The sequence below is a fragment of the Tricharina praecox genome (genome assembly GCF_024521635.1).
Source record: "Tricharina praecox strain CBS 144465 chromosome Unknown BZA05scaffold_3, whole genome shotgun sequence".
Taxonomy (NCBI): domain Eukaryota; kingdom Fungi; phylum Ascomycota; class Pezizomycetes; order Pezizales; family Pyronemataceae; genus Tricharina; species Tricharina praecox.
Window position 1 is genome coordinate 1,858,941 of NW_026250405.1, and position 15,767 is coordinate 1,874,707.

The 15,767-nt window shown below is 53.4% G+C and overlaps 1 protein-coding gene across 1 annotated transcript; it reads right to left on the reverse strand.

Moving 5' to 3' along the window:
• On the reverse strand, positions 1 to 1,936 carry BZA05DRAFT_169902 (uncharacterized protein). Its single transcript, XM_051479193.1, has 3 exons — positions 1,729 to 1,936; positions 371 to 1,654; positions 1 to 309 (listed from the first exon to the last, which is right to left on the reverse strand). The coding sequence occupies exons 1-3, from the start codon at positions 1,859 to 1,861 to the stop codon at positions 101 to 103; spliced, it is 1,626 nt and encodes a 541-aa protein (XP_051343245.1). The 5' UTR covers positions 1,862 to 1,936; the 3' UTR covers positions 1 to 100.
• Between the last annotated feature and the right edge of the window lie 13,831 nt (positions 1,937 to 15,767).

The following is a 15,767-nucleotide window of genomic DNA, read 5'->3' on the forward strand; positions in this document are numbered from 1 at the left end:
GCTCAACACGAATTATTAAATTCCTTCCACTCCGCACTCCCCATCAATGAAATAAACTCCAGTGAGTTAATAAAGTACAAAACCATGTATACATGACAGCCTAAACAGAGCTGGACCTTCTCTTCAACTCCAAATCATATTCCTTCGACGCCGGACTTCCATCCTTCTCGATGACGCCCTCCAGCTCGTCAATGCCCAGGTGAGCCTTTACTTCCGTCTCTAGGTCCTGGTTGTTCAGCATCGATGGATTGAACGACAGCGACCCCTTCGGCACGAAAGTCGCGGCCATGATGATGGCAAAGATTATCGCTGTAAATCTTGTTAGCAGGAACTTTCACGGAGGAGAGGTATACGAAGGGAAAAAACATACTGAAGTGAACACCGGCTACATTTTTAATCGCGCCGTGGATATCGCCTCCATCCGAACTTCCGCCGGTCTCGGCATACACGTGGTCGATGTAGCGTCCCAGAAGGGGAGACGCAATAGCGTAGAGGACGATGTAGGTCGAGTAAAGGAATGCCATGACCGCACCCAACGGTGACACGTTCTTCGACTTGCTTTCGATTCGTGCGAGCGAAGCCTGAATGTAAGCGGCAAGGGAGACATCTCCAGCCGCCCAGCCGAACGAGATGGGAATGAAAGTGCCGGCTACCATCCACGCGTCCTGGACACGCCCCGTAGGTGGATACCAGAAGGCAAGGTACCAGACGATCAAGAGCATCATAGAGTCGAGCCGCAGCCAGGGAATGGGCGTCTTTACCACCTGCGTGAACAGGAAGACGAAAAGAGCACCGAGAAGTTCGCCAAAGTTCGATCCGCCGACCATGATCTGCGACCATGCAGAGTTCCCGAGGTATCTCTTCGCAATGGCGGGCGCAACGCCGTTCTCGAGGTAGCGGTGGCCGTACAGCGCGATCGAGTAACCAGGGAGCAGCCAAATGAACTTGCGGTCCGTGAAGATTATCTTGCCTCCGGTCCAGATGGACTCGAAGAACAACCAGAAGCCGCCTAGAACCGATCTGATGTATGTTGGCTGCGTGCTGAAGACGTCCGGCTTGTGCGCGACGAAGCCCAAGTCGGACATGAAGTACCACACCGAGGCGGCGCAGGTGAAGAGGATCGGGGTGACGATGAAGGAAAAGTTATTCCCGAGCTTCGGAATCAGCGCCAGAGCGGTGCAGAAGGCGCCAGAGGTTCCGGCGATCTCGTAGAAGATGTGAACCATGGCATCGAGTCTCCGTAGCTTCTGAACATTCCCGCCCACGATATCTCTGGGGACCACTCGCCGGATAAGCTCAACCATACCGTACGCAATTCCAGACACGCAGTAGATCGGGATGATGGCATCGGTGTTGTAATCACCGTAGTAAGCGAAATCGGTCTTCTTGTGCGCCTTGGTCCAATTGGCGGGAATGATGGTGCCGCCGGTAGCGCCGTCGAGGATGAGGAGGATGGCGGTACACAATCCGAAGACGAGGATGGCACAGACGAGGACGTTCTTGGTGCGGTATCGCTTGATGAGTGGCGCGATGAGAATGGATCCGACGCACTGGAAGGCTTGATTCAAGCCGGTGACCATTCCAACCCGCTCGAAAGTATTTGCCCGGCTGCCGGAAAGTTGCGCATCGTAATCGTAGCGGTTGGTGCAGAGCGCTGAAGGACACACCTGGAGTTCAGAATTCCGGAGGAAGTACATTGTATGTAGCATCGGGCAGGAGCTCACGTACCGATGATCGAACCGTTAAACGCCTCAAGGCCGAACTTGTAGAGCATGATCCCGCCAATGTAGATGGCGATGTTGCGCTTCTCGCTCGCCGTGAACGCTTTCCAGCTGTCGGTGAAGAGCGATAGCGCTCCCATTGTGGAGTATCGTCGAAGTCGAAACAGAGATGTCTTGGTGCTATCTGGGTCCCAATTTGATGCGGACGATTTCCCTTATAGCTTCTCTGCGAATCGTCGACAGGCATCGTAGGGGAGACCTATTGCGAAGTAAGCACCCCAAGATGCATGTTCCAGCGACCAATCAGAGGCCTGCGTTGGAGCACGTACCACAACCCAAAATAAATATCACCGTCGAAAACCGCTGCAATTGTTAGTTCCGCAGAATAGACGAAACCAGGGATAGAGACGGCGGGCCGCCCGAATATTGCATAACATTTCGAGTGTCCCTCCACATTCAAATGGCGCACCTATGGAGCCCGCTGCGTGCTACACGTGGGACTTAGATTTGAATCAACGAAGACGTTGATTTTCATCGCTTGACTTCTCGGTCGCCTTGTTCAGCTGGTGGCTGATCCGAGGAACACGGTTCCGCCAGACGACGCGAAACGTGCTCCAGCCATTTCGCCTCCTCCACAACCACAGTCGTCGGAGGGTGATCCGTCCATGTGCTTCGGAGGGTGGTCCGCTACCTAGCCTTCCGCTTGATTCCATGCCTTGAGAATCAAGCGCTTGGAGAGATCAACGTTTCGTGGGGTTTGTAGTGTGCCATTCGCGTTGGCGGCACTTCTGCGTCCCCGTGGGGCGGTTCCATCTACGTAGCCTTGAGGCACGCACGCCACCGCCTCATATCAGTCATCGGTGTGCAGTGCAACCGTGCGTAGCCCTGCGCTGATGCGCGCGCGCCGGAACGTGTGGCCGTTAACCCCCCGATATCACCCGCGCGACATCGTTGATCACTCGTACACGAGGCTGGCAGCATATTGGGTGCTTGCTGCATGGGTGTTCTCAGCCGGAGGCCAGGGAGGAATCCATTCTTTGCGGAAGCAGAGGAAACTATTCTTGCTGAGCTGCGGTTGCCGACGAAATGGCGGCCAGGTGTGCGGCGCGCTGGGTTGAGCACAAAAGATTGGAACCGGGTGTAAGAGAGGCGATGCCGCTCTTTCTGCAACTCTGCCAGGCATAGTACGTGACCCAACCCCCTCCCATGGAAGTCGCGACCGAGCGGTAGTAACTATGGCCATGGCAGAGGATAGAACGAAGCGTGGACGAAGACGGAAATTATGGAGAAAGAACCAGACGAGGATGCAGTGCTGCGAGGAGGAAACCGTCGTATACACAGCCATGATCTATCAAGGTCGGATGCTATGATGGTTAAACAAAGAAAAAGTTCGGACAGCTTCATAATAGCCGCCTTAGGAGGAAGATTCCTACGTGCAAACGGCTCTACTAAGTTCGCCAGCGGCCATGCTTTTGTCAGCCCCGCCCTTCGTCCAACTTGTTTTCTTTCATGATCGTTCCCTTTATGTCCGCTGCACACCGCCATTTCCCCCACGAGCCTCGGGGAGTCTCCAGTCAAGAAAATAAAACTACCCACTGAGGGTGGCCGAATTCGTGAAAGCGGTTGCACTATGAGTCTCGATTTTCGCGCATTCGCCATGTGCTCATCCCCCTTGTGAGGCTCCTCGTTTCCTCGGTCTCGTAGTCCTACTTCGCGTGTTCTAACTCTTGATCATGAGGCCTCATGTCGTTTTTACATTAGTTCCTTCATTCTCATGTCGGTACTCCACCCACTGGCTGCTCCGTGTAGTCACACGGCGTACGTCCGGCGTAATCTGAAGGTGAATATGTGTATCCTAGGTGCTTGCGTCGCTACAGTCGCTACAGTCGGTGCTGTGCACTGCAGGAATATCTGGTACTAAATTCCTACTAGCCACCACGAATCGATGGCAACCCTGAGTGTCGAGACTATGACGCGGATAGGCATCATGCCAAAGTGCAGCAGCCGTACGGTTGTGAACATGACTGGCTGCGAGGGATTATACCGGTAGTCGCCAACTCATACGGCAGTGCTTTGCTGTTCGACCCTGGTACACTCTGCAATATCATCAGTAGCAGTAGAAAGTACGGTGGAAAGCGCAGCAAAGTCATTGGGATTACTTTCTGTGCTGCCACCTGAGAAGTCATGTGCTTTGCGGCAAAAGGGTAGTTGTAGGCCCAGTGATAGTCAGTTATGTACTCAACCATTGATAAATACTTAGGGTTGTTGAGAAAAGTGGCCATTCCCGAGTTTCCGAACCTGTTATTCCAGACGTTCGGCGACCAGATGGAACATCTTACTGCCAAAGCAACTCACGCACCACCACAGGCTACCGAGCACGTTCACCATCATGCGGACAGTAAGCACACAACACGGATAGAAATACGAATGATGCCTCCAGTGCGAGAACAAGTAAGTATCAATGAAACCAGCCAGGACTGACAGGATTTCGGGGGCCATTCTACCGAGATCACATAGTTATCATTGTTTCGGGGCTGCCTGCGACGACGCACCCGCTGTCCCCTCTGGCGGAGGCGCCGAGCGCTCTATCGATGAATTTAAAACTCCAAGAATCCTCACGACGCGGCTCAAGCTGTCGATTAGGTTTTTGTTTTTTTTGTGTGTGGGGGGGGGGGGGGGGGGGGGGGGAGGGGGGGGGGGGTCATCTCCTGATCAACAGATGGCAGAGACATCGATCGTGATGTAGCGAGTTGGTACAATCCGTCAATACGGGGGCCGCATTTGAGCGGGACCGTGGGAGAACCCCCTCGGGTTGGAGCGGGAAGATAAATCGGTTCAGGCTGAGTATGAGGCTGTAGGCTCTGATTTCTCGCTGTAGTAGTGACTCTGCCTGTAAACAGTGCTCGCGACGTTGAAGATTCGTTGTTTCTCCATGAATGGAATAAAGTAGTCTCCTTCCTACGTTCGCCTCCTTTCTGTACACGCTAATACTGTTTGCCGGTTCTCGTCTCCACAGCCTGCTGAATAACGGATCGGACGAATCGTGGTCGAGAGTGTGACAGTTGACCAGGCGTTCGAAAGATCGGTCCATTGGTGCATGTCTCGGTGGAGATGAATAGCAACGGATTCCATAGCAAGAGAACTTGCTCCGCCACTGATCACTCCCACTTCGCCAAACATGCCCAACCCTTTTCCCAATCTTGAGTACCAAGCCCTCCACTCCACTTGAGGCTTGACCTTCAGCCTTCTGAACACGTTGCCTGATGCTGATATTCTCTCCCCCTTCAGCGCCTCGGAGCGTATTAGCAATCGCCCTATCTCCTCCCTCTATTCTACAAACCCCACGGATTGCACTCACCACCTTCCTCCGTGCAAACGCGGCAGTAGCAAAAACTCTTTGGAAGGGGGATACTGGCGGTCTAGGGGTGGCGGGATTCGGAATCTTTCGTGTGAGGGGATCAGATCATCTCAACCAATGGGCCATCAGAATCTTGAGATTTCTGCGAGCGACGCACGCAGGTCAGTTCTGTACGACTGATTCAACAGAATCGTCACACAGATTGGGTTCAAATGCCAGGCCAAGTTGGCCGAATCGAGATACCACCAATCTTCCGTTACCTGGTTCTTCGTGAGTGAATGCAGTCCACTTCCCAAACCCTCACGGAAAAGATACTCTACACCATCCATTCATCCCTCCGTGCCCCTATCCCGTCTCCTCACCTTAGTACCTTCTGTGTTCCCACCAACCTAACCCGGCTACCCATCAGAAAGTCCAGCGGTAGGCGCCCTCGCAGTAGTGCGGCTGGTCTGACGAAGTATCCCAGTCAGCCGTAGGCGATCTGGTGGATCTACAGCCCAGCAGGACTAAGATTCGCTATATCGCAGTCAGTATTTGCATGTTTCTCTCGACCAGACACTCGCTGACATCCCCAATGTGTTCATTGCACTCGTGATCTTGTTCTCCGGGATTGGTGTATATGTCAACCCAAAACGTGTGATAGATGGTGACCGTAAAGAAGAGTGACTGTTCAAGATGGTTGTACTACTTGATATCTCCTGATGTAGAATATGTTGTGTGATATGTGATGAGATATATGATTTACATTAAATTCGGCTCAGTTAGATGCCATACGTGCTACAATAGCCGAAAGTGGGGTGCAATTGCGACTGAAAAAATACCAAAGGCAGGTTTTTATTTGGTTGATATTAAGTAACAATCTGTGTGTGTAACGGCACGGTTGGGCAAGGCTCCAGGTAGCGAAGCCGGGCAGGGAACCGGGTACTGGGTTCAGCAAAGGCAAGACAGGTTCAGAGGACACGGCAAAGCAGTGCTCAGTGCAGACGGCAATTGAGAACGGACGCAGGGACAAGGTGTAACTGTCACGGCTCGCGACGGAATGACGAAGGGAGGGTTGGCACAAGGATCGGGAGAGTTGGGGGGCAGTGCAGAGGCAGTGCACCGGCAGTGCAAGGATGAGTCGCAGAGGATTGGGGGCTGTATGCAGGGAGCAGGGATCGCACAGTAATTAGTCGCAGGAGATTGGGGCTGTGTGCAGGAAGCAGGGGTAGTGCGGCTGCGCAGGGTATGAGTCACGGAAGTGGGGTACTGGCAAGGTGGATTTCTCAGGGTCTGGCACACGCCCACGGTCATTGTCAGGTTGCGGGAAGAAGTGGAGGATTTCCTATATAAATGGGTCGTTGCCCCTCTGTATTTAGTTCTTCACGCAACAACTTGTTAATTCAACCACTGTTACCTCTGTCCTTGCCTCGGCTGCCGTCTGCGCCGTAGTCCTTGTCCCTGCCTCTGTTCTCAGTTGCCGTCTGCACTGAGCCCTGCCTTACCTTGTCCTCCGAACCCCTCTTGCCTCTATCGAACGCAGAACCCGATCCCCAGCCCGTCTTCACTACCTGGAGCCTTGCCCGACCGTGCCGTTACAGAAAGGCCAAGGAAGCAACAGGGGTCAGGAAGGGAAGGACAAGGGAAGGGGACATCTACGCAGGAGCAAAGGAGGCTCTGGTAGGGGTTCCCCAGAAGGAGATCGATGCCCACAAAGCATCCAAGTGCGACTGTTGGCGTTGCGGACGAGACGGCCACCGAACCTTCCAATGCTACGCCAGAAAAACAGTCGCGGGTACCGAACTCCCTGAGAGTCCAAAGGTGTCATCCGTGACAAAGAGAAAGCGGGACACCCAGGATGCCGAACCCACTCGACCAAGGTCCAAGCAACACAAGGCTGAGGCGGTTGTGGTGGAGGATGAAGCAATGTGTAATAAAGTACACTGGGAAAGTACTATACCACTCGACCAAAAGGTATTTTGATGGCTGAAGGCCATCATCCCAGTAGCTACTTAAGGCCAGGATTTCTAAACTGTGACACAATGACGGAGGCGCCTCCATTCTGGGAGAGGAATGAGAGCGAGCCGGAGGATTTTTGAGCGGCCCCAGCACTCCACAGGCTGGGCGGCCAGCTGTATATGTTTGTGGAACGAAGAGACCACTGCCTCAGGATATCCACAGCGAATCCAGAGATAAGCGAAGACGGACGGACCAACCTATTTCTACGAGTCCAACCGCGCCGAGCGCCTCAGGGTGTGAGCCCCCAAAACCTGTCAGCGGACCACGACCAATCATAGAAATGATGCTCCTCTGGTCTGAGCACAAGCGAGGACGGATGTGAGACTGGGACGGGTTTGTGTCGTCGGAGTCTATAGTAAAGTCGAGGATAGAATAAAAGTCAGGGATTTCGATAATTCACAACGGAATAATCTTAAGGGTGTTTCTTCGATGGTTTGTTCAGTGCGATGATTGTAGTTTGGTTCGGTTTGCCTGCTCGGTTCGACTTATAGCCGTTCCGATCCTCAGCACGTGATTCCTCTAGAGTGCGGCCTAACGTAGCTCCGTTGCTTCCTTTGCATCGGAGTTCCGCGGCCTAGCCTCGAGTCGTCGTCAGCTCTCTTCGGATAGTCTTCTCGACTAGGCAGGTGGTAAACACCACGCGCCCAAGATAGATCGGAGTTTCCGAGCAATTATCTCCCTCATGCGCCGGCAGAGTTCTTCGCTCGAAGTTGTCTGCCCCCATCGGTCGATGTTCGATTCTCTCGTCATAACAGTTTTTTCCTGGATCGGAGTTCCTACTGCGGGGCCCTATGAACGGAGATCTCAAAGTCCTCTGGACTGTTATCCCGATCTCCCGCATCTCCGATCACTGTCTAGACTCTGGAATCCGTTTGCTCCCTCCTTCCTATCTTGTCCTCGATCGCTTCTAACTATCCTTTCGGCTCGCAACTCTATTCTAATCACCCGAACTATCTAATCACATCTCTTGCGACCGTTGTGTCCTCCGATAGCTATCGGGGTGTCACACCATCTCCCCTCCCACGAGGCTTCGGCCCGAAGCACCCAAGTCCTGGCCTTTATCCTAACTTTGATAACTGGATGAAGTCCTCCATCCCCTTCATCCTACTACCTGCCCGAGTTCGAGAAAACCACATGGGAAAAAACTCTTACTCATCTGTGAGCCGGTAGTCCCTCGGCGCATCGGGATTTTTGCGATGAAACTCGCGTAGCTTTTCCCGACCGCCTACTGAGAAGTTGTCGAATGGCTCGTTCGTCCAGCCCCGTCGTTCGGGGTAGTTGAGCCATTTGACGAGGTAGAGCACTCGTCGACCTTTCTTCGAGCTGCCCATAACCTCATCGACGTCGTATTCTTCGTTGCCTTCCACATCATCGGCCTCTCGTAAGATTTGAGAGGGATCCGGTGGTGCTCGGGTGCCGGCTCGGAACGGTTCAACGAGCGAGACGTGAATGACATTATGAATCTTCCACTTCCTTGGCAGAGTGAGCTTGACAGCGAGCGGCGATACGATCTTCTCAATTTGGAAGGGACCATGGTTCTTGTGGTCCAACTTCCGCGAGGGTCGGCGGGTTTGAATGTTCCGCCCATTGAGCATTACCAAGTCTCCTACTTGATAAGCCGGTGCCTCCTGACGATGTTGATCTGCATACTTGCGCATTCGTTCGCGCGTTCGTTCGAGGGTCTTGATGTTTTCCTCGTGGACTGTATGCATCCAGTGAGCGTAGACCTTGCTGGCGGGGTTGAGAGAATTTGCCGCAGCAGGGTTTGTCGCCGAAGGGTGGTATCCGAAATTCGCATAGAAGGGCGACATTCCGGTTGCCGATGTAACCGAGTTGTTGTAGGCAAACTCAGCCATCGGTAGGAGATTCACCCAATCGTTCTGCTCGTAGTTGACGAAGGAGCGGAGGTATGCTTCGATCGTCTGGTTGAGGCGTTCCGTTTGTCCATCCGTCTGTGGGTGGAACGCTGTTGACATCCGGGGCTTAATGCCTAGCAGCCGGATGAATTCTTTCCATGTACCCGAGGTAAACCGTCAGTCTCGATCCGATACTATGTCTGTTGGTAATCCGTGGAAGCGCCATATCTCGCGGGCAAAAATCTTCGCGAGATCCTCGGCCATCTTGGTGAAGCGGTCGACGACCACCCATAGCTGGCCGCATCCGTTGGATTCCGGTAGATCGGTAATGAAGTCCATGGCTATTGATTGCCAAGGGGTGTATGGTAACTCGAGAGGATTGAGTAGTCCATAGGGCTGGTGCCTTGTTACTTTGTCCTTCTGACACTGCGCGCAACTCCGGACGAAGTCTATAATCTGCTCGTCCATCTTTGGCCACCAGAAATTGCGTCGGATAAGTTCGATAGTCTTGTCCTGGCCCATATGCCCCGCGACTTTCGTATCGTGTTCCGACTCGAGGATGTGTCTGACGAGTTCCTTGTCGTCTGGTACCCATAGCCTTTCTTTCCTATACAGGCACCCCTCTTCCATCCTCAAAATCCTGGCCTTTCGACCCATCCTGCCGGAGTCCCTACTCTCGGCGGCCAGTTCCCAGGCCTTTCGGCCCTCCGACTCAGTGTCCTTCTGAGCCGCGTCCTCGTTCGTATCCTTGATGTTACTCAGAGCCTCCTGATATCCAGCATCTTTCTTTCCCGCCTTCCTCACCCAACCCAGAAATTCTTCATTCCACTTTGGCACGGGGATTGATTGTAGCCGAGTTGACGAAACCAGGAACACGGTGCTTTCGCCTCCGGTGCTGATTGATGAAACTCTCGAATCGTCGCCTGCAAAGTGTGATTTATGCAGGATCGTTGTAATCGGCTGATCTTCACCCCCCCCTTTTTCAGGGCGGTACTCCGGGCGCCTGGATAATGCGTCAGGCTTGCCGTTCTGGCTGCCGGGCCGGTAGTAGATTTTGAAGTCGATGCCAGCGAGTTCTTGTGCCCATCTCGCCTGCCGTCGATTGAGTACTTTCGTGGTTGTGAAGTACTCAAGGTTCTGGTGGTCGCTGTACACCTGGATCTGGTGTTTTGCTCCCTCAAGGTATTGCCGCCAGCGTTTGAAAGAGTCTACTATCGCGAGTAGTTCCTTATCGTGAATCTCAAAGTTGATTTCGGCTGGGGTAAACTTTCTTGAGTGGAACGTAACTGGGTGTAACTTCCCATCCTCTGTCCTTTGAGACAGGACCGCGCCCAACGCGAAGTCCGAAGCGTCGGATTCCACCACGACAGGTAATTCTGGGTTGAAGTGCCCGAGAATCGGTGCCGTGGTGAACCTAGACTTCAGCTCCTCGAAGGCCAGTTCCATCTCCGCTGTCCATCTCCAATCCTTCCCTTTTTCTTTTGTGCTCTCGGTCAAGGGTCTCGTGATCTTTGAGAAATCCTTGATGAAGCACCTGTAAAAATTGGCGAACCCAAGAAAGGCTTGTACTTCCTTCAGGGACCGCGGCGCCTCCCACGAGAGCACAGATTCCACCTTGTCCTTAGCCATCTCAATTCCATCTTGGGATATCACGTATCCTAGGAACTCGACTCTCCTTGTCGACCAGACACACTTCTCTGGTGAGATTGCCAACTTATTTTCTTCCAACCTCTTTAGTACCTCGATGACTATCTTGTCATGCTCCTCGTGCGTCTTAGCATAGATGAGGAGGTCATCGATGTATGCGACCAGTCCCAGGTCCAACATATCCCGAAATATGTGGTTAATCATGTCCTGAAACGTCGCTGGAGCGTTGGTCAGCCCAAACGGCATGACCAAAAACTCAAACAGTCCGTATCGACAGCGGAAAGCCGTCTTCCACTCGCCACCTTCCTTGATGCGGATAAGGTGATAGCCATTCTTCAGATCAATCTTGGTGAAGACTTTCGCACCCCTGACTCGGTCTTGCAACTCTGCCATGATCGGGAGTGGGTAGCGATTGGCTACGGTAAGCTTGTTGATACCGCGATAGTCGACACACAATCGGAGACCCCTGCCGTGCGCCTTTGGTACAAATAATATCGGCGCCCCGGCTGGTGATTTGGATCTTCGAATCTTGCCTGTCTGGAGCATCTCCTTGAGCCATTCCCTGAGGGCCTCAAGTTCTTTCTCTGACAGCGCATAGATAGGACCCCATGGAGGAGTCTCTCCTTCCTTGAGATCGATTGCGTGGTCGTAGGACTTGTGGCCGGGAAGCTTATCGGCTGCTTCCTTGCTCATGATGTTGGCATATCGTCTGAACTTCTCCGGAAGCAGATTCATGGGTGGATCTGATTCCGGGCCAGCTGAGACGTATCCTATAATGCGAGCCTCCGAATTGTGAATGACAGACGTGTCAAGTTCCATCGGAAAGCTGGTTGCTTGTTGCAAGGTGCATTGTTCCTTGCATCGGGTGCTGGTGAAGCGAATTTTCTGTGCTTCATTCTCCCACAACCCTGTCGGTTCATGCTTAGCCATCCACCAATACGGGAGGTAGGCATCGCAGTCGTCCAAGGGAGCCACTTCGAAGGTTTCGTTGGTGTAGTGCCTCCGGTGTTGAAGGAGCATCGGCATTGTATAATATTCCCCGGCTCCTTCCACTATGGTTCCGTGGAAGTCCTTGATTTCCACCGGCTTGAGTCTTTGAATGAGGGGCAACCCAAGTTCTCGTGCAAGGCTTCGTTTGATGATCGGAATGGCACATCCTGTGTCAAGGAGTACTCGGATCCGTCGTCGCTTGTGCTCAGACCAGAGGAGCATCATTTCTATGATTGGTCGTGGTCCGCTGACAGGTTTTGGGGGCTCACACCCTGAGGCGCTCGGCGCGGTTGGACTCGTAGAAATAGGTTGGTCCGTTCGTCTTCGCTTATCTCTGGATTCGCTGTCGATATCCTGAGGCCGTGGTCTCTTCGTTCCGCAAACATATACACTTGGCCGTCCAGTCTGCGGAGTGCTGGGGCCGCTCAAAAATCCTCCGGCTCACTCTCATTCCTTTCCCAGAATGGAGGGGCCTCCGTCATTGCTTCATCCTCCACCACAACCGCCGCAGCCTTGTGTTGCTTGGACCTCGGTCGAGTGGGTTCGGCATCCTGGGTGTCCCGCTTTCTCTTTGTCACGGATGACACCTTTGGACTCTCGGGGAGTTCGGTACCCGCGACTGTTTTTCTGGCGTAGCATTGGAAAGTTCGGTGGCCGTCTCGTCCGCAACGCCAACAGTCGCACTTGGATGCTTTGTGGGCATTGATCTCCTTCTGGGGAACCCCTACCAGAGCCTCCTTTGCTCCTGCGTAGATGTCCCCTTCCCTTGTCCTTCCCTTCCTGACTCCTGTTGCTTCCTTGGCCTTTCGGCCCTCCGGGGACTCCCCGCTTTCCTTGCGGCCCCCGGGGTCTCTTCCCTTTCCTTGGCTCTGCTGGCCGTTGCCAGGTCCCTTCCGGTCGCCGCCGGAACCCTGGCTACCCGATCCCCCATTCCTCATTGCCCTTGCCTTTTTCAGCTCGTCCCGTCGTTCCACATGGTTGCCAGCCCTGAGCACCGTTTCCAGGAAGTCTTCATCGTCTTCGTAGGGTTCGGTGTGCTGGTTGAAGCACATATCGACGATGTCGGTAGTCATGGCCTGGTTGACGATGTCTTGTAGCGGTTCGCCGGTGGCGCGAGCGATCATGTTGAGCGATCGGAAGGAGGTCATGTAAGCCTGAATGTCTCCTTTGTATTCGAGGGCCCACATCCTTCTTAATGCGTTCGCTCCTTCCTGCGTGTCGCGGTACGCCTCCTTGAGTGCCTCTTGGTACGCCTGCCAGGTATCTTCCAAGTGTAGCTGCCTCAGGCTTTTTGGACGGGCCTGATGCCATTCTGCCGCTGTCCCTTCCAGTCGGGATCCCACCCACGCTATCTTCTGCTGCTCGTTAGTCTCTGGGTGGAACTCAAGATATTCTTCAACTGAGTCCCAACATGGACGGAAGGCTGATCTTTGCTTGCCATCGAACGGCTTGGGCTCTTTCATTTTAAGCTTGATGGCCCTCGGGTTCGATGCGGAGACGGCAGCAGCGATTATCCGAGCGAAGCGACTCTCCTGATCTTCGTCGTTTTCTCTTGGTAGCGGGGCGTTTCGGTGACGGGGCGGCGACAACGCGGCAAGGGGATGGAATCGTCATCATCCGATGGTTTCTCATCCGAGGGATCACCTCCAAGGTTAGTCACCGGACGTCTTGGGGGTGGAGGAGGAGGGGACATTCCTGCACCTGCCGGAGTTTCCCTTGTTGCTGACCTTTCTGCCCGCGATCCTCCTCTTGGGGTGGTGTTTACCCACTCTGGGGCCTTTTCCTTCGCCTTCCCTGTCCTTACCTCTACAGCCTTCAATTTTTTCTCCGCTCGAGCGATTTTTTCCTTGATTCGCTGTTGCTCCTTGTAGAGGTACTCTGCCTTCTCTTCCTGTTTCCCTGCCCAAATTTCCACGTTGCGGTTGTACACCGCTTGCTCCCTGCGTTGTTCGACTTGCGCCGTTTCGAGGAACACGATGGCGTCTTGTAGCCAAGCGTTTGCGACGCTTTGCAACTCGCGGTTGTCTTCATCTTTCTGGTTACGTTCTCGAATGACTGCCCATACGTCGCTGCTCAGGGCGTGCGTTGCGTTCGCTACCGTTGACAGCTCGGTTCGAAGCCATTCTGTATTCATTTCGGCATTGTGAGCGTAGAGGTTGTACACATACTTGACCCCATCGCAGAGTTGTTCGTAGTTCCTTCTGATTTCCTGCATTCTGGAGTGCTCTTCGTTGAACTTCTGATCGCACGCTTGGTAAAGTTGGCGCAGGTCTCTTTGTGCCGTTTGGTATTGGTGGTTCATCAGCCTGAGCCAAGCTGCTGGGTTTCGTACTTCGACAGTTTCGGATGCTTGCGGCATGCTAACGAGCGCATTGCTTAGGGTCTGAGGAAGTTCGAGGCGGAGCATGTCGAGGTTTGAGGAGGACATTTCGATAGAAATCGGTGACTGTAACCTTTAAGATTATAGTGTGAGACTGGGACGGGTTTGTGTCGTCGGAGTCTATAGTAAAGTCGAGGATAGAATAAAAGTCAGGGATTTCGATAATTCACAACGGAATAATCTTAAGGGTGTTTCTTCGATGGTTTGTTCAGTGCGATGATTGTAGTTTGGTTCGGTTTGCCTGCTCGGTTCGACTTATAGTCGTTCCGATCCTCAGCACGTGATTCCTCTAGAGTGCGGCCTAACGTAGCTCCGTTGCTTCCTTTGCATCGGAGTTCCGCGGCCTAGCCTCGAGTCGTCGTCAGCTCTCTTCGGATAGTCTTCTCGACTAGGCAGGTGGTAAACACCACGCGCCCAAGATAGATCGGAGTTTCCGAGCAATTATCTCCCTCATGCGCCGGCAGAGTTCTTCGCTCGAAGTTGTCTGCCCCCATCGGTCGATGTTCGATTCTCTCGTCATAACAGTTTTTTCCTGGATCGGAGTTCCTACTGCGGGGCCCTATGAACGGAGATCTCAAAGTCCTCTGGACTGTTATCCCGATCTCCCGCATCTCCGATCACTGTCTAGACTCTGGAATCCGTTTGCTCCCTCCTTCCTATCTTGTCCTCGATCGCTTCTAACTATCCTTTCGGCTCGCAACTCTATTCTAATCACCCGAACTATCTAATCACATCTCTTGCGACCGTTGTGTCCTCCGATAGCTGTCGGGGTGTCACAACGGATCCGAGTACTCCTCGACACGAGATTTGCCGTTCCGATCATCAAACGAAGCCTTGCACGGGAACTTGGGTTGCCCCTCATTCAACGGCCCAAGCCGGTGGAAATCAAGGACTTCCACGGAATCATAGTGGAAGGCGCCGGAGAATATTATACAATGCCAATGCTCCTCCAACACCGGAGACACTACACCAACGAAACCTTCGAAGTGGCCCCCTTGGACGACTGCGATGCCTACCTCCCGTATTGGTGGATGGCTAAGCATGAACTGAAAGGGTTGTGGGAGAATGAAGCACAGAAAATTCGCTTCACCAGCACCCGATGCAAGGAACAATGCACCTTGCAACAAGCAACCAGCTTTCCGATGGAACTTGACACGTCTGTCATTCACAATTCGGAGGCTCGCATTATAGGATACGTCTCAGCTGGCCCGGAATCAGATCCACCCATGAATCTGCTTCCGGAGAAGTTCAGACGATATGCCAACATCATGAGCAAGGAAGCAGCCGATAAGCTTCCCGACCACAAGTCCTACGACCACGCAATCGATCTCAAGGAAGGAGAGACTCCTCCATGGGGTCCTATCTATGCGCTGTCAGAGAAAGAACTTGAGGCCCTCAGGGAGTGGCTCAAGGAGATGCTCCAGACAGGCCAGATTCGAAGATCCAAATCTGTCACGGCTCACCACGGAACGTTTGAGGAAGAGTCGGAATAGGGGTCGCAAGGCAGCGCAGTGACTGCGCAGCGGGCTGCGCAGGCAGTAATGCAGGAATGAGTCGGAGGAATTTGGGCTGTGTGTTGGAGACAGGGGTAGCGCGGCAGCGCAGGCTGTGAGTCACTGGAGCGGGGTATCGGCGAGGAGGATTTCTCAGGGTCTGGCACACGCCCACGGTCATTGTCAGGTTGCGGGAAGAAGTGGAGGATTTCCTATATAAACGGGCCGGCGCCCCTCTGTAATTAGTTCTTCAGGCAACAACTTGTTAATTCAATCACTGTTACCTCTGTCTTTGCCTCGGCTGCCGTCTGCGCCGTAGTCCTT

Coding starts and splice junctions, on each gene's coding strand:
- BZA05DRAFT_169902 (XM_051479193.1), bottom strand. CDS start 1,861: ATGGGAGCGCTATCGCTCTTCACCGACAGCTGGAAAGCGTTCACGGCG. Junction 1,655..1,728: donor GTTTAACGGTTCGATCATCG/GTACGTGAGCTC, acceptor TGTGTCCTTCAG/CGCTCTGCACCAACCGCTAC. Junction 310..370: donor TGTAGCCGGTGTTCACTTCA/GTATGTTTTTTC, acceptor CAAGATTTACAG/CGATAATCTTTGCCATCATC.